The sequence below is a fragment of the Ictidomys tridecemlineatus genome, chromosome 6 (genome assembly GCF_052094955.1).
Source record: "Ictidomys tridecemlineatus isolate mIctTri1 chromosome 6, mIctTri1.hap1, whole genome shotgun sequence".
NCBI classification, from domain to species: Eukaryota; Metazoa; Chordata; class Mammalia; order Rodentia; family Sciuridae; genus Ictidomys; species Ictidomys tridecemlineatus.
This window is the reverse complement of record NC_135482.1, coordinates 170,350,388-170,373,839: the sequence shown is the minus strand read 5'-3', so window position 1 is coordinate 170,373,839 and position 23,452 is coordinate 170,350,388. Positions and strand designations below refer to the sequence as shown.

At 32.2% G+C, this 23,452-nt stretch overlaps 1 protein-coding gene, 1 non-coding gene and 1 pseudogene across 6 annotated transcripts in view; all 3 read left to right on the top strand.

The window, feature by feature from the left end:
- The window catches only part of Nbea (neurobeachin), a 603,852-nt gene that overhangs the window by 307,213 nt on the left and 273,187 nt on the right, over nt 1-23,452 (top strand). For all 5 annotated transcript variants that reach the window (XM_078016116.1, XM_021730370.3, XM_021730357.3 and 2 more), the window contains one exon: nt 3,030-3,094. In XM_078016116.1, the coding sequence (XP_077872242.1) occupies nt 3,030-3,094 (65 nt within the window). The remainder of the gene's footprint in view (nt 1-3,029; nt 3,095-23,452) is intronic.
- Nucleotides 4,546-4,676, top strand: LOC120888784 (small nucleolar RNA SNORA40). Its single transcript, XR_005732471.2, has one exon. It is a non-coding gene; the product is annotated as a small nucleolar RNA SNORA40 (small nucleolar RNA).
- LOC101977602 (ubiquitin carboxyl-terminal hydrolase isozyme L1 pseudogene) lies at nt 18,579-20,819 on the top strand (annotated as a pseudogene).

The window sequence follows — 23,452 nt, the reverse complement described above, 5'->3', positions numbered from 1 at the left end:
TCCATATCTCTTATTTATTCTTCCCAAAATTCCTACTCAATGGATGCTAGCAGTTCAAAGGAAGAACCTCCAGTTTCTTAATTTCCTTATCTCTTTTGTTGTCTATTGCTGTCTTTTAATTGCATTTGAGTATCCTTTTGTTCTGTTTCCTGGGAGATATTTTCATCTTTTTTTCTAAAGTTGTTTTTTTATCAGCAGTATCTTTATGTATCTGAAATTATGTTAATACAGTGATTTCTGTTTCTTTATTATTTCTCGTTTTCCCCTTCTCCCCACCCCGACCATCACTATCTTTTTACTGCCATTTGGGTCTGTATCTTTCATGTCAGTTTGCCAACAGGACTCCAGGTAATGACTTTGAAAGTAATATTTGTGATTAAAGGGTCCTTTATCATTTTGTTTTCCTGAGCTACTGTATATCTATAGACTGTTTTCTTTTGAATAATGCAATATATCCTGCCTCTGTTTTTAAATTTTGATAGTTATTTTACTCTTTCTTTCAAATGCTATTTTTTGTCTCATATATTGTGGATGCTGCCAAGACTCAGACTAGGTCTTTTGATCCTCTTATTGTTTATTCTTAGGAGACTTCCATCTTATGCCATGCATTAATTAATATTTCCATGCAAATAATTCCAGGTCCCACATTTATTTTTGATATATCAGCATCCCTCTATATCCAACAAATATTAACTAAAGACGGCAGTGTTTACGATTTTCCCTAAAAATGTATCCTTCTCAAGTATTTTCATGATAAAATACCATTCTCCTACTCAAACACACTGAAAACTTAATAACTTACTTCATTCTACTCTTCTATTCCAACCCTAAATCTAAATTCTTAACTAGTCCTAGTATCTCTTCTTTGTAATGTCTCTTATTTTCCATTTCCCTATTCAAAGTACTATGTTGCATTCCTAGTCTCTTCTTTCTGGAAAGGCTTGTAAAATCAATTGCTATTCTTTCCTCTTGCTCAAAAAAAAGATAACTAACTACTCTTCTAAAACACAAATTTATTTAATAAAGTCTTATGTTCATATCCTTTTATTGACTCTCTTATCCTTTAAAGCCCATATCTTAGCTCATATCAAAAGTTGTAAATTAGTCTCTCATTGTCTAAATGTAGATTGCAGATATATTAGTTTGATCTCAAAAGAATTTTTAAAACATTTTACTCTGTTTTTAGGCAGGTATTATTTGGAGTGCATTGGAACAATGGAATTTGTACTCTGTGAAACATCATTGAAACTTTTATTCCTTTTAGCAGGTTATGCTGATAAAAGATCCTTTGTATACAAACAATGTCATATAAAAAGCTAGTAGTTTGTAAGAATCTATTCTTCCTGGTGGCTTAGTTCTTCTTACATAGAATCAGTTTTCTCTGTAACTTAGTAACACAATAAATGTCAAGTTCTCAAGAAATCTGAAAATTTTGTAGGATCTTGGTTTGCACCAAATATAGTATATATTATGGTCTTATCTAAGAAAATGATGATAGTAAGTCATTATGTTATAATTTGAAGAAGGAGCCCTCTTTGGTTGTTATCAATAGGAATGACTTGAAAGTTTAAATAAATTCTGTTAAATGGAGTAGCAGTATTGTTATTTGGGTACATTATAATTAGATGTTTATGGTACTCAGGACCCAGTGACCTTAGACGCTCTCCAGGTTTCCATATCTCTTTCCAAGTTGTTGATTCTCTCTACTTCAGAAATGTAGATTCATAATTTGTTCCTTCTTTAGTTCTTCATACATTTCATTAGAGCAGGGAATATTTATGCATTCAAATTTGTACTTTGGAGGACCACGTTTATTAGGCATATGTGCAAAGACTTAAAAAGGAATGTGATCAGGAGTAAAATGAAGGGTTGACAAGCAGATTGATTTTTGTAAAGCTAAACTCATGGACAAGACAACAGCGGCCAGCAGTTATTAGTAAATAGAGAACTCCAACATATCTTTTGGGGGCAAACAATTGAACCTGCATCAATGGGATATATTTGTATGTATTTTGAAAGTCATCAAATTCACAATTAATGACAGTATACTTTACTGTAAAAAAAATCATACCCAAAGAAATAAAGAAAATAGATAATGGGGAGAGAAGAATCTATAGATGAGAAGTAATAGGAATTTACATATATATGTAGTTAATAGTGATATTTTATATTTGTGTGTGTGTGTTGGGGAACTGGGAGATCAGTTAATTATTCAAAGGGATATAAATTTTAATCAAAAAGTACTACTTATCAGCTATATTTTATAAAGTTGAAATTATTTGAATAAACAAACAAAAATAGATGTTTAAATCATATTATTTGCCATACAAAGCATAGAAAATTAGCAATATGCTTCCCCAATCTAAAACATTATGTAATAATCATTTGAGTTCCTAATGATGACTTTGACCCTGGGAAATTGCCAGATTCACAAGTATATTCTAAATTAGCAAAGAGAGAATGCAATACGTTTAATTAATTATAATTTAATATGAAGTAGATATTTTGATTTCAAATTTTAAAAGTATTTATCACTTTTGTCTATTTGGATGAATTTCAATCATTTGGTACACACATATAATTAAAATGTTTCAATTCCATGCCAATTTAATATAGAGTTTATGTTTTTAATTTTTGTTTTATAATTTTAAAGAAAATCTCTATATTAGAGACTGAAGTTTTCTATCCTGAAAATTTCTAGACGGTTATAGTCATATGAGGTCACTTCTGGTCATTGGACTGTTTCGGAAGGAAGCTTTGTGCTGGGAGCCCGCTGTACCTGCAGTCCCACTTTCCTCCTCTGTCTGCATCAAGCCTAAAATTTTCTGGGAACTTAAAAATATTATTTAAACTATGTAATATAGAACTACATTTTAGAATTTGATTTCTTATAAAATAACATTTGTTAAAATCTTGTAAATACATTCAGAAACTATATAATGTGGATGTATTAATAGCATCAGTATGTTCCTTAAACCAGGTGATATTTTCATTTACATGGTCATTTTTCTTATATTTGCTCTTTTTAGGAATGGCAGAATTCTATTCAGAAGAATGCAGGACTTGCATTTATTGAACTCATCAATGAAGGAAGGTAATTAATTTTACAATTTTGGGGGGCAAATAGTCAGTTTACATTTTATTACACTGGGCAACTGCTCCTTTCTACCATCTGTTCCAGAAATGTGTAAGAAAATATGCTTTTAGTTAAACAACTTATCACACAGGTGCTTAAACTTTAAGTTAACAAAGTTTAAAATGTTAAACATTTTTTTGATAAAAAGGCATATAGGAAATAAAGGGTTATAAGGTTTCTGTGAGATCTGAGCCACATCTTACTGGGTAGTAAAGTTGTTTTACACAGATCAAGTGAATCCAATCTGCAGTCCCATCTGCCACCCCATCTGTTTTAAGAGCGATGCTCTGTATTCCTCCCTCAGCCTCTCATTAGTTCATGTAACATAGTTTTATCTGAGCGTCGTGCACTCAAGCATCCAGTTGAAATGTGAAGGATGTTAAAATAAAAATTATAGGTCTTTGTTAGGAATTGATACATACAATTATTAAATGATGTTATAAGCAAAATTATGTTTGAAATCATTGTTGTATTTATTGCTTTGTAATTAGTAGTTGTTCACTATGATTTTTGCGATTATTTTATGGGAGGTGGACATGGTAAGACAGATGTAGCTGTCACCTTGCTCACCATACATAGTTTCTTTCAGCCCAAGACCTATATCTTTTACAACTTGAATATCCTGTATTATATAGTGTACTCTATGCAAAATAATTCCTGAGAATTTGATATAACCTGTTCATTTCTTAAATGTAACTAGATTTAATGAGACTGATAAAGGAATAAAATTTGTATATGTAAAACATCTTTTTCTTCAAGGAGGGTGTCATGAAAAAATGTTCCTTTAAAAATAGATTTTATATGGCATACAAAACCCATTTTAAAATGTTTAAGTATTACTCATTTTTCTTCCAGCATCATCCTATATTTTAAGAAATACCTTTTGTTTTTATAACAGCTCAACTGACTTATATCCTTCACCTTGATACTTAATGAAAAAATCAGTATTTCTCATGAAATCTCATGATAGGAATTGGTAATAATTATTATCTATTTTTAGGAAATAAGAAGATAGAAAAAATTCCCCATAGCTCATCATTGTTATGTCAGTTTTAGAAATAACTCTGAATTCACATATATATGCCAATTTGCCATTATTTTATTTTATTTGTGAGTGAAAGAATAAATTATCTTATCCTCATTAACTTGCCTAAGAGTTAAGAAAATCAAACATCCATTACTTAAATTAAAATAAAATATAGGCTTGAAAAAGAGGTGGTAGCAAATTTGCTACTATCAGAGGTATTAGGCTTCTGTACAGTTTTATTATACAGTGGTAGAGTTTGGGTTTTATTTTCCATTAGGAAAGGAGTTAGAAGTAGAGAAAGTAGTTATAAAGTTTATTTTAAATTTTTAATTAAAAAAGACTCACCATAATATTTTTATATTATCCTTAATATATGTTTCATGGCAATGGTTTTGTATGTTTTTGTTTTAACTTGTGAACAAAGACTCAGACAGTTGCAAGAAAATAAATCCTCTTTTGCAATCCAGAACTCATGGTTCAGTATGAGTTTTGACATTCATAAGAAGGAATATTATGATATCTAAGACACTTTAAAGTGAGGGTGCTAGTGATAAATACACATAGAGGTTCCAGGTCTGAAGAACTGAAGGAAATTTTAGTTACACTGATGTAGTTTTAGAATTTTCATGTTGATATGGTACTTCAAAATGACTTTTTTTTTAAGAAAGGCTTTAAATCTTGAGGATAGAATGTTTGAAGTTGAAGGTACAAAAATGTCCTATAAATCTGTACTACACTTGAGTGTGATCACTTAGGAATGAATATGATTTTAATTCATTCATGTTTAAAGATGGAATCAGAGAGTGAGAATGGAGCCAATCCATCCACTCTAAAAATGACTATGAAGTAAATTGCTTAAAGAAATTAGAGCCCAAAGATCCTAAATGAGGAATTTGAAATTGTTATCAGTATATATATTCTTCAGGTAGAAATAAAAGAAGCCCAATAAAACTCAGTGGCAGGACTCTCCTGAAGATATATTGTAACTCAAACTTCAGAGGAAATAAGTATGAGGCAGTAGAAGGAATCACAGCATGATATATTCCTTCAATAAAATTGTATTGACTTTAAATAAATAAATACATTTATGTTTCCATTTTTCATAGCAACTGTTCCTTGGGAAGAATAAAATAGGATTTTTGAGAATAAAAATTCAAATACAAATAGCTATAAATTTTTAAGATCAAATCATATATTCATGAGAAAATATGTTCTCAGCACCCACTGTCTATCAAACACTGTCCATAAGAGCCAGAGGTACAAAAGTGAACAAAACAGGCATGATTCTGACTTTGGGGGAAAAACAAACATTAGATAAACATAAAATAACGCAGGCATGCTGTGAGAAAGATGATATTGGTGTTGGTGCAGTCAAAGAGTAGGGCCCCTGACCTAGTCTGGAGGCTGAATGTGGTTTTAAGAGTTTTACAAAACTGTATCATCCAAAATGGAATGTCATCTTAGATAAGCCCTGGAACATGGTTAGGAAATAGCCAATTGTGAAAAAAATAAAATAGAGGAATAAAACTTTAGGCAGAGGGAATGGTGGAGTGCAAAGGCCTGGAGGTGAAAGATAGCAAATTATGTTACTGCAAATGTTATTTCATGACAGCCAGTATCTATTTAAAGTGCAGGTTTTACACTGGACACATAGAGACAAGAGGAATACCTTCAGGGAAAGGGTCATTGGCAAAGGACATGCCATGAAATCATTTGTAAACTTTGCAAAGAATGCCTGGGAGTAATTGAAAAGGTTAGATATAGCCTTCAGTTTGGTGAATGGATTTTGGGGGCGCATGACTATGTGAGGTTTCAGTAATCCTATTGAAGATGATAGTATCATGGACCAATAAGAAAAAAATCAAGGATAACAATTTTTGGCTTTAGCAACTAGTTATCTTAGAGTAAGTATAAAAATAGTTCACTTAGCTAGAATAAGAGAAGAGGAGAACCATGAGTTGGTTTGGAGGTATTCTCACTTTGGTGTACATTGTACTTGTAGCACCTGTGAAATGTCTAATTACAGATGTTATTTAAATAGATTCCAGGGCATTTGAATCTTCAGCTCTCCAAAGAGAGAGATAGAATGGAGTTTTTGATTTAGGAGACTCCAGCTTGCACTTTGTAAATTATGAAGGAAACAAGATGCTCAGGGAGCATGAGTAGAATGGTAATCCTTTCACCCTGCATCTACATGTGTTTGGCTATTTTTATATTGCAGGAATCACATTGAGTAACACTCTCTCACAGAGACTCCCCTGGCAGTCTTCTTGAGTCTTTGTACCATTGTGGCTTGACTTTGTTTTAATGGGTTAATGACATTATCTCAAATTATCTTCTTTGTTTACTTGTTTACATCTGTCTCCCCCACTTAAATGTAATTTTCTTAAGAACTTGCATTTTATTCACTGTTTTATTTGGTACTACATTTTGGAGTCTGGAATAGTACTTAGTATCTAGCTAGCAATAACAAATATGTATTGAAGGAATGAGGGGAAAATGTTGATTTTTAACAGAATTAAAAAGACCACTGGCTGCAGTCACAGGAGAGTAATGGTGATCCATCTATACTTACCTGGTGGGTACCTGTGTATTATAGATGCTGAGTGTGGACCCAAGCTTTACCCTAATAGAGCTTACAGTCTAGAGGGACAGCAGGCTTCTACTATGTATTTATGGACATAATTATAATAGAGGATGCTATGGGATCCCATAACTAAGGGAGGCGTTTTTAATTGAATTTTTAAGAAATAAATGACAGCAGAATGTATTACAATTCTTATTACACATATACAACACAATTTTTCATATCTCTGGTTGTATATAAAGTATGTTGACACTAATTTGTGTCTTCACACATGTACTTTGGATAATGATGTCTATCACATTCCACCATCCCTCCTAACCCCCTACTCCCTCCCATTCCTTCCACACCTCTGCCCTATCTAGAGTTCGTCTATTTCTCCCATGTTCCCTCTCCCTACTCCAGTATGAATCAGCCTAAGGGAAGAATTTTTTGAGAAAACAGTGGTTTACCTAGAGTTGTTGGGGGAAAAATTGCTAGGTCATTGTGATCCAAAGAATGGGTAAGATATATGATACAGGAGGCAGTGAGAGATAAAATGCAGATGGCAAGTATTTCTTCTATAAAGAAGTTGGCCAAGATGGAGAAAGATACTGTGTTTACTGGAGGTAAATATAATTTAATTTGGGAGGAATAGTTATTTTTTCAAAGGAAGGATTTGAGTATTTTTAAATGTTGATGGAAAGAAACCAATGCGGTAGAAGGGGAAGAATATGATAGAAGGGGAAGAAGCCAATATTAAAAGAGTATAGTCTTTGATGAACTAAGGTGATAGAACTGGACTTTCATGGAAGAGCACTGAGAAATGATGCAGGCATTTTAATTAGTAGAAGAACTCAGCAGAATTCTCTTGATACCTTGTACTTTCCCTTTGAAGTGCCAAGGACAGTGAAGGAAGTTGGAAGAGGTGTATGTTATTTGAGAAGAGTAGTGAATAAAGTAGAGAATATTTAAAATAGCCAATGTAGAAAAACATAGGAGGGGAAAGACTAAGGAAACCATGAAAGATTGCAGGATGATTTGGGTGAGCAAATTGAAGTTGCTATTTTTGATGGTGTTGTTTTCCCCAGAAGTCCACAGTACAAGGAGGATGGGTGTGTGTTTTAACACATTCGTTTATCTCACTTTAGTGAAAACTATCTCTTCAGTGCATCCCTGCCCTCCCCACCCTGATCCAGAGTAGATATCATCCAGCACCTCCATTTCCAAGTGGGTAGTATTTATGATAGCATGGTGTTGGCACTGATTCATTTTTTGGTAGTACTTCTTTACGGAAGTACTTGCAGTGCATCTTTATGACTATTTTCACAGTGCCTAGTATAATATGTAGCATATGTATATTATTTATACTGAGTTCAAATATCTGCTCTCCCATTGATAAACTCTTAGACTCTAGGCATTTGACTTGGTCTTCCTGTGAAGATCATTATTTCACATATGTGGAATATTGTAGAAGCTTTCTTACCTAGTTTCTTAAAAGGTTCAAAATAATACATATGGCATTTATTATAGTTGCTGTTATGAACAGGCATTTAAAACTGAAAGTATTTATTTTGTTACATATAGAACGAGTTCAGAATTTCTCTCTCACTTTTAGTTTGGGTCATTTATTTTAATTTAGATGTTTTGCTTTCACAAATTTAGTAAATTCTGGTTGAAAAAGTGTCATATACAGATAATTGGGATCCACTTAAAGAAAATACACATTACTGGTTTTCTGGCTGCTATTTGTTAATGCCTACTATGTGCTACACACAAATTATATACTTTATACATACTTTTATCTTGTTTGCAAGGACAGATAACATATTTCTTAACTTTTTCAATTGGTTTAAAATGAGACATTTAAAAAAATGCTTTCCCTTGGTTGTTAGAATATCAGTCTTTAATTTGTCCTTATGGGAATGAAGATAAAAAATCTTTAAGTGGAAATTGTTATAAATGTTTATCCTACTTAACAGCTACACTTGTGAATACAGTTCATCAATCATAGCTGGAGAAAGCAATTGTGCAGTTGTCTACAATTAACAGGACAAAAACAGTTGATGAATGTGCAGCTGAATTAAAATACTCCCCAGGACAGGCTGAAATTATAAACTGGATCATTTAAAGGAATCTAACAAAGGATCTTTATAATTAAAACAATGCAAGGTTAATGGGATGTAAAATTGCCTATAATATCTTGGCAGTAATAATTGGAATTTAAATTATTAAAATGTGAATTAAATAATAAGGCAAATAAGGAAGAATTTTTAAAGTATGAAATTTGAGCCATCTTTTAAAATAAATTAGTTGTTTGTCTAAAATAAACCTTTGTCATTCTTTTGAAAAGAATATAGATTATAATTAATGAATATTTAGCATAAAGAACCAAAATGTATTCATGTGTAGCACTGAATTTAACTGAGAATCACAAGATTACAATTTGTAGTTTGCTCTTTAGAATAAAGGAAAGTATATGGCATCCATTGCTTAGATTTTTTTTATCTTGTACCAAAGTATAATTCTTTCATAATCATATGGTCCCACATTGAATGTGTTATTTAATTTAACAAATGCTGTTTAATATTTAAACAATTAAGTTTTGGTTGTTTAAGATTGTTTCTTGTGTCTTTGATTTGGCAAAAAGTATATTTAAAAACAAAAACAACAAATGAACAAAACCTAGTAACTTATAAAACTACAATGATTTTTTTTCTTAGAATTGATATTCTGGTGTAATTTTTAACTGAATCTCTGGAAATTCTTGGAAAACAGAAGTTCCATCTCCATATTGTTTTAATATGGAGCCTGATCTATAACTTTTTCTTATTATTCTTTTTATTTATTTTATAGGTATAACTTAAAAGCACCGAGTTTTATAAATATATGAAAAATACCTTGTGGTTTTATAAAATAACATGTATAGACCTTAAGCAGTATTTCTGATTTATAGCTATAACCTTAGACATTGATGACAAATAAAATTTATTTTTACAAACCTAAAATAAATAACTGCCATTTAATAATAGATAAATTTCAAATAATAAGGAAATATATTTCAAATTTGGTTGTCTTAGTTTTTTTTATGTTGCTATAACAGAACACCAGATATTGGGTATTTTATAATAAGCAGAAATTATTGGTGTATGGTTCTGGATGCTGGAAAGTTCAAGATCATGGGGCCAGCATCTGGCTTATGTCTCCTTGCTCTGTTTTCCCATGGGGAGTTGGAGGTAAAGGGAGGTCAGGAGAGAACAAGAAGAGGCTGAACTTGCTTTTATAACAAACTGATTCCTGCAATAACAGCATTAATCCATTCATGAGGGTGACCTATTCGCCTCTTGAAGTCCCACTTCTCAACACTGTTGCATTGGGATTAACAGTTCAACAATTGAACTTTGGGGGACACATTCAAATCATCACATTAGTGATCATAACTTTTTTGTAAACTATATTTTATTCATATTTAAAATATTTATGCATTCACATGTGTATTGAGTTTATTTTCTCTTTTGAGAACAAATTTAAATATACTCTCTCCTAAGCACCATTATTTTAACTTTGGTGTGAGTTAAGTAATATTTCATAAAACATTTAAAGTTCTTTATATAAAAAAGACAAGGAAAAAAAATAAGCTGGCCAGTGATAACAATCCTCTGTTTTGGTAAATTCATTTCTGTGCTATATTTTTCTGTTTCTTTTTTCTTAGAAACATACTTTTGTTTTTATTATTCTTGGCTTCCTTGCCATAAGCAAAAGTCATGTCTTTATTAGGAAACTTTTATTAAGATTTATGCCTCTTATAACTAAGATTAACTTGTCACCAGAGGAACTTGATGTTAGCCTTTGCATTTGTGGCTGGTATGTTGTTTAAACACAAATTCAGAAGAAAGTGAATTATCAGGTCATGGGAGGGACTACAATAACATGAAAGCATAGGTGTTTTGCATGGTCAGTCCAAGGATTAGCCCAAGATGAGAGGTGAAGTAATAGAATGAGCAGTGAGAAAAGACATGAATATAATTATGGCCTGTATCATAGATTCTTAATCTAGGCCAATGTTAGGAACTTTTCCCAAGGTAGCAAGGAAATTTGAATATTGAGTTATAAACTGATTAGTTCATGTGTTGTTAAAGGGAGAACACATAGATAGTTTTCCTCAATTGCTGTTGTATAGATTAACGTTGGAAAACCAGAATACTATGTTTTTAACATGTTATAGACCCAGCTAGATAACAAGAAAAACTTGTTATTGTATTTTAACTACAAATGTAATATATATACACAAACACGTATTCCTGAAGCTCTTAGCATCTTCTGACTAAAATACATGTGAAAAAAACTGAATAATGTCTTATAAAAGATCAATTATTTGGTTATTTTAAGCAGAGATATTTTTGCATATGGTTCTTAACCTCAGCCAAGAATTGAGAAGTTAGAATTTACATGCAGAAAAATATTATAGGCAATATATGACTAGTATGAAAAAGAAATGATAAAAATTACAGTGATTTTGCAAAACAGTACTCCTCCAGAGGATAGTGGTGAACACAGAAAGCTACTTTTAGGAGGGGGACCCAAATGACTATAGGCTCACAGTGTGGGATCAAAAGAAAAATGATTCCTGACTTTTATTGTGAAAATCAAAATTTATTGCAACAGAAAATGACATTATGTTTATTACCTAATACAACAAATGTGGACATATTTTTATCATAATCTTCGAGTTTTATTATGTCTACATAGTGAATACCTTTTTGATTTTTAAGTATAACTAGTAGTTTACTTAATGCTAGGTAAACTTAGTGTCTTATGACAGTTATCCTTATGTAGAGTATGAAACTTACTCTTATATACTTATTTTATGGAACTCTATACAAGAACAGGTGTTTTTCATGTTTAAAAATATTACTTACAAACAGGATTTCAAAATAATCTGTTACAACAAACCTCAGATATCTTTATTTATAGCAAAATATAAGAAAAACAATGTACTTATGTGCTGAGTAGATGTTAAAAATATTTAAATATTTCCATAAAATTTAAAGAAAAAATAATACCAATGATATACTCAGTCTTTCAGAAAATGACATGTTACACTCATTTTATGTGATTCACTAATCCTGATACCAGCACCAAAGACATTTCAAACAATGAAATTACATATAAATACCCATCTTAAACATGTATACATAATATTTACAATGGTTTCACAATACAGATCCAGCAATCTGTGAATTATATCCTGAACAAGAGTTGTTTAGTCCAGAAGTACAAAGTTGGTATATTCAAAACTATTTTTCAATGTAACATACCAAATCAAGACTAAAAAGAAAAAAATATATGTATGTGGTCAGTTTCATAGATGCAGCTGTTCATGATTAAAAATTTTCATTAAACTAGAAAATTGAGCTCTCTCAATCTGTTATGTGATATCTACAAAAACATAGCTAACCTAATGTCGTACATAATGGTGAAAGACTAAATGCTTTCCTCGTAGTGAAAAATGAAGACAAGGTTTTTTTCACTCACCACTTGTATTCAGCATTTGACTGAAGTCCAGTTCATTTAGATAAACAAATCTTAAGATGCCTGAAGAAAGGCACTAAAACTAATAAATGAATTTAGCAAAATCATAGGATACAAGATCAATACTGTATTAAATTAAAATAAATAATGTTATATTAAAGATATTAAAATAAAAAATATATTAAAATTTTCATAAAACACATTGAAATATAAAATAATAGCATTATAATAGTTCCCCAAACAAAATTACTTAGGAAAATTTAGCAAAACCACAGGATATAAAATCAATACTGTCTTAAATTAAATATATTAACATTATAGTAAATATAATTAAAACTATATTAAAATTTTCATAAAAGATATTGAAGTATAATATAAAAAATTATAATAGTGCCAAAACCAAAAATACTTAGGAATTACTTTTAAAATATGCGGAAGACTTATACAATAAGAACTAAAAAATATTTCTCCAAAACCTTTTTAATAAATGCAAACATAATACTGTGTTTATGGGTCCAAAAACCAAACATTGTTAACATGTTAATTCTCTCCAGACATACTTAATCAAAATCCCAGCAAATTTGGGGGGTCTTTTCATTTTGTTTTGTTTTGGATGGAAATTGACAGGCCAATTTTAAAATTTCTGTGAAAATACAGAGGACCTATGATGTGAAAGAACAAGTGGGGTTATTTATATTACTTGATTTTGAGACTCATTCTAAAGCTACAGTAATCAGACAGTACTGTATTTCTGTAAAGATGTGTCAATGAAAGGAAAGAGAATCTAGATCTTACAAATTAATAATGAAAACAGGCCCTACTCTAACCTTACCCTATACTACTTTCCTACTCAGGTCATGAATTTCTTTGTCCCATGGATTCCAGTGGGCTGATTTGCAGTCTTGCAAACAGGTCCTTTGGGCTGGGCTTGCTGAACTGCATTTGTAGAATCAAGAGCCCAACCTAGTCCATCCTTGGGCTCTGGGAGTTTGTTTCCAAGACTGTGTTAATAGCCTGAGTTCAAAGTGCTAATTGCACAAATACAACCTGGAACAGCTCAGCTATTCCTTTGACTGGTCCTCCTGGACCCAAGATTACAAATGGGTGGACCAAAATTCCAAATTAACATGGTTAAGAAGAAAGCCTCAAGTTGTTTAAATTGGCATGGTCTGTGCTTTCCTGACTTCTGTAGGTGTTTTAATCTACAATCTAATGAGGCGTTTGTCTGGTGTGAGTTGTAGCCGTATTATCAATAGGGCAGGAAATGGGAATAGGGACAACATGAAACTGGGCTTTAACATATGAAGCATTTCATTCTGCCTTATTCCTATAGTGAGTGCCTTACATGTGTCTTTCTAGTTAATCCTCACAATCAGTTGTCTACATTTTATATATGAATAAATAAAAAGTAGATAACTTACTATATATTATAGATAGCATTACTTAAAAAAACAAGATGCAGAACAATTTTCTAAAATGTTACCTTTTATGAAAGAAGGGAAAGGGGGCTGGGATTGTGACTCAGCGGTAAAGTGTTCGCCTAGCACATTCAAGACCCTGGGTTCGATCCTGAGCACCACATTTAAATAAATAAAATAAAGATATTGTGTCCAACTACAACTAAAAAATAAATTTTAAAAAAGAAGGGGAATAAAGACTATGTATATACGGTGTGCATGTGTGTCTGTGCGCACATTACACACATACACATATATATACACATATATTTGCAAAAAAGAGGGAGCATAAACTTGGAGTTAATGAAAGTGACTGTGTGAGAGATGAGCAGTGAGAAGCCTACCTCCTTTGCAGAAGTTGAGTATGAATAAACTGATGAATAATTACTGCAAAATGATAATTTATTAACACAGAATAATTATTTCTAGTTACATTAAAAACATTACTCAGGGAACATCCTTAGAAGTGGGTTTGTTGTTCATACTACTATTGATAATGTCAAAAGAAAGTAAGAAACAAAAGTGTTTTAGCAGCACAGAGCATAAAGAAGCCCCTGGAGCACAGGGATATAGGACTTCCTATGTGTGTTATAAAAGTGCAGTTAGGCTTGTGCATTGAACCTAGAAGAGCCATTAAAAAATAATGCCATATTTAAAAAAGAAAGAGAGAAATTACATTGGACAAAAAAAATTGAACAGATACTATACCAAAAAAAATTGTAGTATACAAATGGCTGCTCACTGCATGTAAAGATGTTCCACATCATTATCAATTTGGGAAATTCAATTTTTAACCACAATTAGAGAGCAGTACATACCTACAATACTGCATATAATTAAGTAGATTGTCAACACCATGACAGATGAAAATGCGAAGTCTCTAGGACACTTGGGTCTTGGGGGTGGGAATGCAGGATGGTATACCCACTTAGAAAATTCTCATATCTCATGAGGCAAACATTTACCATAAGACCCAGTAATTTCAAGCTTCAGTATTTGCTCAAGAAAAATGGAAACCTCAGTCCACATGAAAACCTGTATGTGAATGTTTATATCAACTTTACTCATAGCAGCCCCAAACTGAAAATAATCCGAATGTTCACCAACTGGTAAGTACATCACTGAAATGTAATACTAATCAGGAATTTAAAAAGATAGGAGCCACTGATATACACAATTACATATATGGAACTTAAAAGCTTTATGGGAATTAAAAGAAGCCAAATAGCAAAAATCTGGTTCCATTTATGTGACATTCTAGAAAAGATAAAATCATAGAAAACAGTTCACTGGTTGCTGCAGATAGCTAGAAAAAAGGCACAAAGGAACATTTTTGGATGATGGAAAGGTTCTTGATTATGATATATAAAATATGCATTTGTCAAAATGCATTGAACTGTGCATTTTTAAAAAGGTTAATTTTATTATATGTAAATCATACCTCAGACTTTAAAATGATAAACAATCCATACTTCATTTTTTATAATGTTCAAGCTGTGTAACATCTTTGCTTATCTGGCCTTCACACAGTTGGGCACCTAAAGTACCCCTGTGTCACACATCTATTTTGTTTTCATTTACTAACATCAAGAAATCCCTCAATATATTGATATTGTATGAATGATTGCCTGAATCTGTCTCTTGCCCTCTCTTGCTTTCTGGAAGATCTGGTAGAATCTAAACCAGACTGATGAGTTAGGCATAGTAAACTGTTTGACTTTGGGAAAAGTTGCTGAATTTCTCTAAGCTTCAGTTTCTTATCTATAATGGGCATAATTGTGTTCATCTACTAACATAGGAAATGAGGTATGAATCAAGTGAGATGATAACTGTAATTTAGCCTAGTAAGTAATCAGGTCTTGGTGTTCCTGATATAAAATAAGAACTCAGGAAATATCATTTGCTTTTATTAATAGTATTTACTTAAGTGGTCCTCAGTTAGGTTTTGATAACTCCAGAAAAAGTGGAGGTAATTAGAGTACATTCCACATCTCATCCAGGAGCAGAGTTGAGTCTTCTGTATTTTCAATATGATAGTGTCACTATTTCCTCATCATATGTAGTGCATTTTGCAAAATGCTGACACATACATATACCTATAGTAGGAAAAAAATACTGATCAGAGGATTCCTCCAGTTATTGCACTATTTAGTTAGTTAAAACAGTAATGTTAAAAGCCATACCATTTATTCTCTCAGTTTGTGCTAAAGCAATATATTTTAGATTACATTATTGTAACATTGTGAATTTTAGAATTTATACTGGTAAATTTAGCAGTAAATTAAATTTTTAATCAAGGGGAAAGATTTTACTGTACTTATATTCACAGTATTTGCCTCACGTGATGGCAGCCCTCTTCTTTTTGAAATGGAACTGTACCACTGACGGAACACAGAACAGCTCGGAAATTTTACCAAAGGATCTAAAGTAGCATATGCATTCCTTCCTGGCATAATATATCATATTGTGTCTCCTTTTACTGTTATGCCTGTTTGCTTTCAAATTTTCTCCCAAATATTTTCATAATTTTAATTCACATTTCTCTATTCTTATTATTAGATGTTAATTAGAATAAAATATATAAAGAAAACCCTTTCCTCTTCAGTCCTGCCACGTCTTTAATCTTGAGCTTATTGCTGTCAGTACAAAAATCCTATTCCATCTCTTCTCAGACTTTATATTTGTTTGCATTGGCTCCGTGCTAAATGTTACCACTCTAACTTTTTTTACTTGTAATCACAGAATTTAAGCCAAGAGCTTGATTTGTATAGCCCAGGTTAAACCCTACCTCAAGCAAATCTTCTGACTAGAAATTTTGAAATTGTTATACTGAGCCTTAACTAACTGGACAACCTGTATTGCTCTCACCATTTTGGAAATTTAAAAAAAAGGAAAAGATGAAAAAAAGGATTTAATAGTCTCTTGTTAGATGCATGTTTGCTAAAACGTGTTGTATGTATAAAGAGGGTTATGATTTAAAGTTCTTATCTTTTTTCTTTATATAGGGTATAATTTGACAATCACAGTTGTAAATTGATATCCTAGGATTTTACTGAATATGTCTTAAAACAATTTTAAATTGTCCCACTATTCTGAAAACAATGTTTTCTAATCCACATCAAACTACTAGATAAGTAAATTATCTAAGCCCTCCATGAAGCCATTAACTCATTGAAAACAGTTTTACACAGAAGAGTAATTAGCTAAGCAACCATGGTCACAAAGAAACTAGCAAGGGGGAAAGTAGGAGATTTGATAAAAATTGACCTTCCTGAACTATGAACTGGTTGGAGTGACTCCTCTTGTTAAATAAGCATAAAACAGAAGATTTTTGTCTTTATAGAACACTCTTCAAATAAAACAATGAACCAGTATTAGAAGACCTAAGAAATGAATCTAACCTAACAATGTTAAGCCAGCATCTCCTTTGTTATCTTGTTATGTTCTGAACTAGAAAGTCTTTGCAAATATCTTCAAGCTTGCTAGACATCCTATGAGATATTTTTTTTTTTCCTTAGAGAAAATGTTTGGTAGGAACAGAGATACACTTCTCAGAGACTACTAGGCATTGATTTAGCTATTTTCACCAGGTTGGGACTTGTTGGCTCTTAATTGGTTCAAAGACCAGTACAGCCAGAAGCTTGTAAACAATTTCCAACATAAAAGTTATAAATTTTTCCTCATGTGACTTTATTAAAGGACTGCAGCACAAGGACAAATTGAGCTTCTCAGATTCTGCAGCACTGTACCTTTCACTGTCACCAGAAACTATATGCCTCCATTTTGAGATTCTTAAGTAATAACACTGAGGGTTTGTATATACTGTGTGTTCCCCAGTTCATTTTCTAATCAAAGTCTACCTTCTTGGCTGAATCTAATCTTACATTTTGAATATATACTCTCCTAGTTTGGAAGATATTTAAGAATATACCCCCCATTTTTAAATGGAGGAACTGAAATTCAGACACAAAATTATTTGTCCAAGGTTATGCTGCTAATGTAAACAGAAAAACTTAGACACAAACTTCTTCTGTCTTTTGCCCCCTCATTTATCCATTGACAGTGAAAAACCAATTTGACCTCTCTTGATACATTCTGTTTCTCTCACCAAATTATAGAAATTATTTATATTTAAAATTCAGGATCTCAGTGTCTCATATCTAAGTTAATCAGTTTAAACAAACTGCATAAAGTCAGATAATTCCTAGAACATCAGAACTTGCTTTGCTGATACCATCTTGGCATAGAATACTTTGTTTTATCTCCTGACTTCTTCTATTTTTTTTCCAGTATCCAGTGACAACTATACTATTGGAACAGAAGTAAATAGAATTAAGCACATTGTTTCCTTTTACTACCTCTTCTGAGAAATAAATTTGTATTAGAAGATTAAGACCATTTCATTCTCTTCCTCTGTTGTATACAGTTGTAATATATGTAACATGTACAATAGATAAGTAGGCAGATGTCCTCTAATAGATATTTCTAAGTTACCTGAGAATTTTATTTATTCCACTTTCTGTGCACAAAATATCCCACAGAGTTTATTATAATGAAAAAAAAGACATCATTAAAAGTCTGTTTCTTTTTTGACCCCCCTCCTTCCCACATGACAGAGTCATGCATTGATTCAGTATTTACCATTTAGCCATGTACAATGGTAAGTTCATACTTCATGCTAGTTGCCATGCAAATCATGCTATATTCAAAGATGAATAGGCATAAGTACCAAGTTTATTGATTTTTACAGTTTAAGAGAAAAGGACTAATTTTAAAAGAAATAAACATCACAAAAGTGATATGTATGTAAAGTAATACATATATTAGTTACCTCAATTTAACCTTTTCACAACATGTGCATATTTCAAAACAACATGATTTACATTGTACATAATATACAATTTTATATGTCAATTAAAAAACTAGAAAGAAAGAAGAAAATCGAAAGTGTCATATACATTATAATGCCCAGAACATTTGAGAGATTAAGGGCATCTCTTAGCTCCATTTGAAGGAGAGACTGTAAATGGTGAGAAGGAAAAAAATAGCTCATGTAAAAGTTGTGAAATGTCATCACTCATCAAAGAAACCACAAAGGGTTTTCCAAACACCGAAGGCATATATTAAAGTGGCAGCAGGTAAGGTTCTAATAGTAGAACAGGTATCTATCTGTATATCATAATGAGTTTGTTAGCTTGTGTGTTATGGGTAGTCACTGAAAAGTTTGAGTTAATGGTGCAGCTAAGGATGTACGTCAGTGGCAGAGAGATTGTCTAGCATGGAAAGGCCTGGGTTTAAACTCCAAAACCACAGAAATGAAGTGAAAAGTGAAGAAATATATTGGAAGCATATAAGATTTGAGGAAGAGAGAAAAATTGCGGGACTGTTTTAATTCAGTTGAGTGAGGATAAAGGCTTAAATAAAGCAATGTCAATGAAAGGAGTTAGCAGACTTAAATGAATTTTCCTTTAAAGAGGTAAAATCGGCAAGAGTTGGTGGTTAATTGATATAGGATACTTTGAAGCCACCTTACAAAAAGGGATTTCAGAGCAAACAGTGCTCTGAGGTTACCTCCTGCTTCAGAATATTTATCTTCTACATTGTGTAAACTTTTGTTGAAGCATCCTGGGTCTTATATGCCTTAGGACTTCTCCAGAGTCACCATCCCACACTTTTAAGTTACTGCCTTAAGGAGGAGGTCCTTCAGAGCATATGTCTAAGGTAACAATGCTGTGGAGATTTTAAGCCAGAAATAAAAGATCCTTAAGGGAGTTTGAAATAGTCTAGTTTTATTACCAGAAACAAAAACAAACCATCTGTACAAGATGCACTCAAGGTGAGTTTGTGGAACACCTGACCAGAAATGAAGTCACAACCCAAGATGACAAGTATAGTAAAAGCCAATAGGCACAAGAGTCAGCAAGAGGGAAAAAATATTTAGATCTCTGAGAACTGCAAAGGTCAGAATGGAAAAAAATAAATGAAGAAAAATATCACAGAATATAATGAATATGAAGAGATAATTAAAAATAAGCAGAAATAGTGCTTCCTATTCTCTGAGTTGCGGCTGCTCCCATCCTTGTGAAGATGCAGCTCAAGTCAAAAGAGATTAAGCCAGGGATGCTAAAGGAAGTGCTGGCCAAGGTCTTTTTGCTCGCCTTTGGCCTTGGAGCTTATGCCTGCTTCTGTGTTGCTGCTACTGTTTCCTCTTATGACCCAACATGAGACTATCAGGAAAAAGAAATTGAAGAACTGAAGGACAAGAAGGTAGTCCTAAAATATACTTCATGAAACAGACCATCAAGAACTCCTGTGGTAAGATCAGGCTGATACATGCAATGGCAAGTAATCAAAACAGACTTTAGTTTGAGGATGAATCATTCCTGATATAATTTGTTTCTGAAATGAAGATGTCTCATGAAGAGATAGTGAAATGCTTTGAAAACGATTAGGTCATTCCAGCATCCCATCTTGCCATGACACAGGAAGGCCATTGTAATGATAATGATAGTCAATTTTCATTTCATTCTGTTTATCAACATGGATGGCCACCTCTATGAACTTGATGGGTCAGTGCCTTTGAACCATGGCACCAGTTCAGAGAGCTCACTACTTGAGGATGCTTTTGAGGTCTGCAGAGACTTCATTGAGCATGAGCAAGGGGAAGTCAGCTTCTCTGCTGAGCCCTCTGTAACGTAGCCTAATGCTGTAAGCTAGTTTTTCTTGCCTCTTGCCTTCAGCATGAAAATACATAACTGCCCATGTAAGCTATGGTGCTTCAATACATGTAAAACACAGCTGTCTCTTTCAGTTCTGCAGATGCATTCTTCCCTTCATCACACCCAAGTACTAGCAGAGCTTCAGATACAGCTTTGCATCTAAGATAAAACTCTGCAATATTTCCCCACTGTGTTTCTTGTACTTTAATATTGAAATATTTTGGTGGCTACTTTGGTTTTTCTCTGTAAGTAAAGGCCTTGGATACAGTCTGATTATTTCTCCTTAATAGGAATAAAGCTTTTCTACTGATAAGAGATAAGATGGAAAAAATAAACAATTTCTGAAATATTGAATTGAATTGGTGTGAACATACTTCATATATAACCAGAGATATGAAAAATTGTGCTGTATATGTGTAATAAGAATTGTAATGCATTTTTGGTCTCATTTACATTTTAAAAGGCAATTGAAAAAATTTTTAAAAAGAAATATCAAATTGAAAAAAGTAAATGTTTAGAAAAATTGCAACTTGCAGAATTAAAACACACATAAGTTGGAAAAAACTGTATTAATGATTCATCAGATTAGATTAATGTGGAGGTAAATAATCCATTGCAACTTTTATTTTTAAAAGTTTTTACCCAAAATCTCACAAGATAAAGGGGTGAAAAATATTTAAATGATGTTAAGAAATATGGACATGGAATGAGAAAGTTTATTTAACAGGTAGCAAAATTGAAGAAAGAAGGAATAAAGATTAAATGAAATACTTTTAAAGATAATTATTATTAATTATTCAGAAGTGAATGAAAATGTGAATACAAAGATATAGGAATCACAGTGTATTTCAAATGGGATAAATAAAAAGAAATCCATGCCAAATGCACAGTTCCAAAAGTAGAGGACACAGAAAATGAACAAATAAAACCACCTGGAAAGAAAGAATAGATCATCTACAAAAAGGGAAAAATTGGAATAAAACTAACAATGAAAATTAGAATGAAGTTGTATAAAATTGTTAAGGTATTGTGTACCAAAAGGAATTCTGAATAATTGTACATATAGCAAAAATATAAGAATTAGGAGAAAGGGATGTTGTGATTTAACTTACACCCTAACTCCCCAATTCAATGGGAGCAATTTTTGTTTTAAAAGCCCGCTTTATATTACTAATGCAGAAGGATTAGAATGGACCTTATTAGCAAAGAATTATAATTAGTTACTTTTTCTAGCCTATCTGTTGGATTTTTGGAAGACTGGCTTAACAGCTTCATTTTTATTTCTCCTAATTCAGTACTCATACAGTGTGGATTAAGCTGCTTTTCCTGGGGGCACTTTTCAAAAATATTAATATCTTAAGGTGCTTCTGCCTGATGTGATAGATAAGAAAGTTGGGTGAACAGTAGACCAACAAACTGGGGAGGAACACAGAGAAAATGTGTTTAGAGAAGGTTTTAAAAGCTCTAACATATTCCTGGAAATCTAAAAGGTTATATACAACCTTGAGACTATGCACATGCTTTGGAAAGACCTAAGAAGTCCTTTAGCTCTCAGCCCCTGCTGACCTTGGATGCAGAAGTGAAAGCTAAAGTAGAGATTTTTTTTTAATGGGATTGTTTAATATATAATGGCTGCTCCCACTCACACACAGACTTCCTTGGAGAGTTTTTTGAATCCAGACATTAAGGAAACCATTATCCAACTGACCATAAAGCTAATGAAATAGACAATTCAGGTACCACATGTGACAAAGAACACAGACTTTAAAAATTTTAAGTTTTAAAAAGTCCTTCAGTGAGCAATGAACAACAACAAGTCTTACAAAGGAGAGGATCATATTTTACTAATATGTCAATTTTTAAGAAAAGAATGCGAGACAATAAGAAATAATAATTTGACCCATACAAAGCAAAAAGCCATATCAACAGAATCTGCCTGAGAAAGCAATCACATTGGACTTTCTAAGCAAAGATGTTTATTGCAGATGCCCCTCTACATACAATGAGGTTATGTCCCAATAAACCTATTGTAAGTTGAAAATATTACAAATTGAAATGCATTTAATATATGTAACCTACTGAGGTTACTTAGTATTGTACTGAGGGTGAAAAAAATAATGGGTTTGCCTTTCCATTATCAGATTGAAAAATTATAAACTGAACCATTGTAAGTTGCATTATAAATATGTCTTTATTATATCTGTTTCATGAGTTAAGGCAATATGTCTAAGAATTAAAGGAACATATGAGAATGATATCTGAATGTTGAAAAATTCCATAAAGGGTCAGAAATTGTAAAAAGGAAACATTTGGAGTTGAAAAGTACAATAACCAAAATAAAAAATTTGCTAGAGGGAATCAAAACAAATTTAAGCTAAGAGAAGAAATAGTCAGTGGACTTGAATATAGGGAGATTGTCTCATGTAAAGAATGGTGGAAAAAAGAGGGAAGAAAAGTGAACAGAATTTTAGAGACCTGTGGGACACCATCTAGCGTATGAAAAAATACATAATTAGGATTTCAGAAGGAAAGGAGAAAGACAATGAGGCAGAAAGTATACTCAAAAAAATAATGGCAAAAACTATCCAAATATTGTGAAAAATATTGGTCTGTATATCCAAGAAGGTCAGTGAACTCAAATTCATATAAGCTAAAAGATATTCACGTCTGCATGTATGATGAAACTATTAAATACTTAATACAAAAGAGAACCTTAAAATCAGCAAGAGAGAAGTGATTCACCCTATACAAGGAATAATAAGATTGAGAACTACTCAGAAACCATTGTGGCCATATGCAATGTGATCATATATTCAAAGTTCAGAAAAAAAATTCTTAAATATTGTCAATAATTCTACATCTAGCAAAACTATATAATGGGAGGACAAATTATCACATTCTCAGATGAACAAAAACTGAAGGTGTTTATCACTAATAGACTTTCCTTATAAGAAATACAGAAAAGAATCAGGTTAAAAGAGAAGGATACATAGTGACTTAAAATCATGTGAAGAAATA